The following is a 1,560-nucleotide window of genomic DNA, read 5'->3' on the forward strand; positions in this document are numbered from 1 at the left end:
ACAGGATTACTAAATGCACTTTAAGATCCTTGACTGGATCCTGGGTGAAACAAAAACGACCATGGGGGGTGGAGGGTGGGGGAACAGCTTTGGAGCAACTGGGAAACGTGAACATGGACCGACCATTACATAATAGGATTTTATCCATCCTAAATTTCCTGAGTGTGATCGCTGAGATGATGCAGAATAGCCTTGTGGTTGGAGAGCATACTATAAAGTATTAGAACTTACAGGTCGACGAGGTATGTGACTCTACCTCAAATGAGTCAGAATAAAAGAGAGCAAAGGAGTAAACACGGCAAAGTGTTAACAATTGGTGAATCCGGGTGAGGAGCCTGTGGCTGTTGAGTGGACTATTCTGACAACTTTTCCTGAAATCTTAACACTTTTCAAACTAAAGGGAGGGGGTGGGAGTGGGTAAAATTAGGCTGAAATGTAACACTGGCAGGAGGGAACGCCCGCGCACTGAGCTCCTTTCAGTTCACCCTCTTTGAGGATACCGCCCTGGTTCTTGCTTTATCTCCTTAGAGCTTTAGGGTTCTCACGACCCTGCCCCATTGTACTAACTCCCGGAGCTGATCAGAGGAAGGGGCGCCCCTGGGAGGGGGTTACTGTTACTCGGATTCTGCATACAGTAAAGCTGGGAGACCCCCGGGCTGCGGAGCCGGGGCTGGAACCCACCCGGGAAAGATGGGCTCCGGGACCTCCTGGCCCGCGTCCCACCCATGTTCGCAGGCCGTCGCCGCGTCTGCAGGACGGAGCGCGCAGGTCACGGCGGCCACGCGCCGGGCACCGGGCTCCGTGCTGGGCTTGAATCCCCTTCAAATGCTCACACCGCATCTTCACAACACACAACACCCCTGAGCAGAGAGACTGCGGCTGACCAAAGCAAGACTGCGGCGCGACTTGGACCCGCGTTACCATGGAGACCGCCTCCCAGCACCCCCCGCGGCAGCCCAGCTGGCGCAGGCGCAGACGGCCCGAGCGCGCCCTCCGCCCCGGGGGACGTTCCCCGAGCAGCGCCCGGCCGCGGGGCCCTTCCCTCTCCAGAAGCCCGACGCCGTCCTCCTCCAGCCAGGCCGGGGCCCGGCTTTCCTGTACCTGTCGGTAGGAGAATCGCTGCTGCTCTTCGGCCGCCTCGTCCTCCTCCATCTCAGCAGGCCGACCGGGGCAGGCGCGCGAGGGCTGTAGGAGGCGGCGGCCGGGAGGAGCCCGTTGGATTTCCCGCCGCGGCGCCAGGAGACGGACCGCGCGAGGGGACAAAGCGCGAAGTTCCACACCGCCGTGCGCCCCCTGGCGGCCGCTCCGGGAACGGTCCTTCGCCGTCCGAGCTCCAGCCTCCCGGCGCGGGGGACCTGGCGGCCCAAGCCGGCTCGGGCAGGTCCCAGGCCCCGCTCGGCTCAGCGCCTGGCTCGCGGCTCACACCAGCCCTTGGAAAGAACGCTTGTGTGTAGGGGCCGCGTTATCCGGCAGCACTCATTACTGCGAATTACGTGCGGCCGTAAGCTCCGTAGGCCTCGCAAAATCCGCCGACTTTCTGTAATTGTCACCAACAGTAGC

General features: G+C 61.2%; 1 protein-coding gene across 1 annotated transcript in view; it reads right to left on the reverse strand.

Annotated features, from left to right (window-relative positions):
• Window positions 1-1,249, reverse strand: part of CENPS (centromere protein S) — an 8,570-nt gene extending 7,321 nt beyond the window's left edge. The window contains exon 1 of the mRNA XM_029945916.1: window positions 922-1,249. Within this exon, the coding sequence (XP_029801776.1) occupies window positions 922-1,152 (231 nt within the window). The 5' untranslated portion in view covers window positions 1,153-1,249. The remainder of the gene's footprint in view (window positions 1-921) is intronic.
• Window positions 1,250-1,560: the final 311 nt, after the last annotated feature.

This window comes from Suricata suricatta, chromosome 8 (genome assembly GCF_006229205.1).
Source record: "Suricata suricatta isolate VVHF042 chromosome 8, meerkat_22Aug2017_6uvM2_HiC, whole genome shotgun sequence".
Classification (NCBI taxonomy): Eukaryota; Metazoa; Chordata; class Mammalia; order Carnivora; family Herpestidae; genus Suricata; species Suricata suricatta.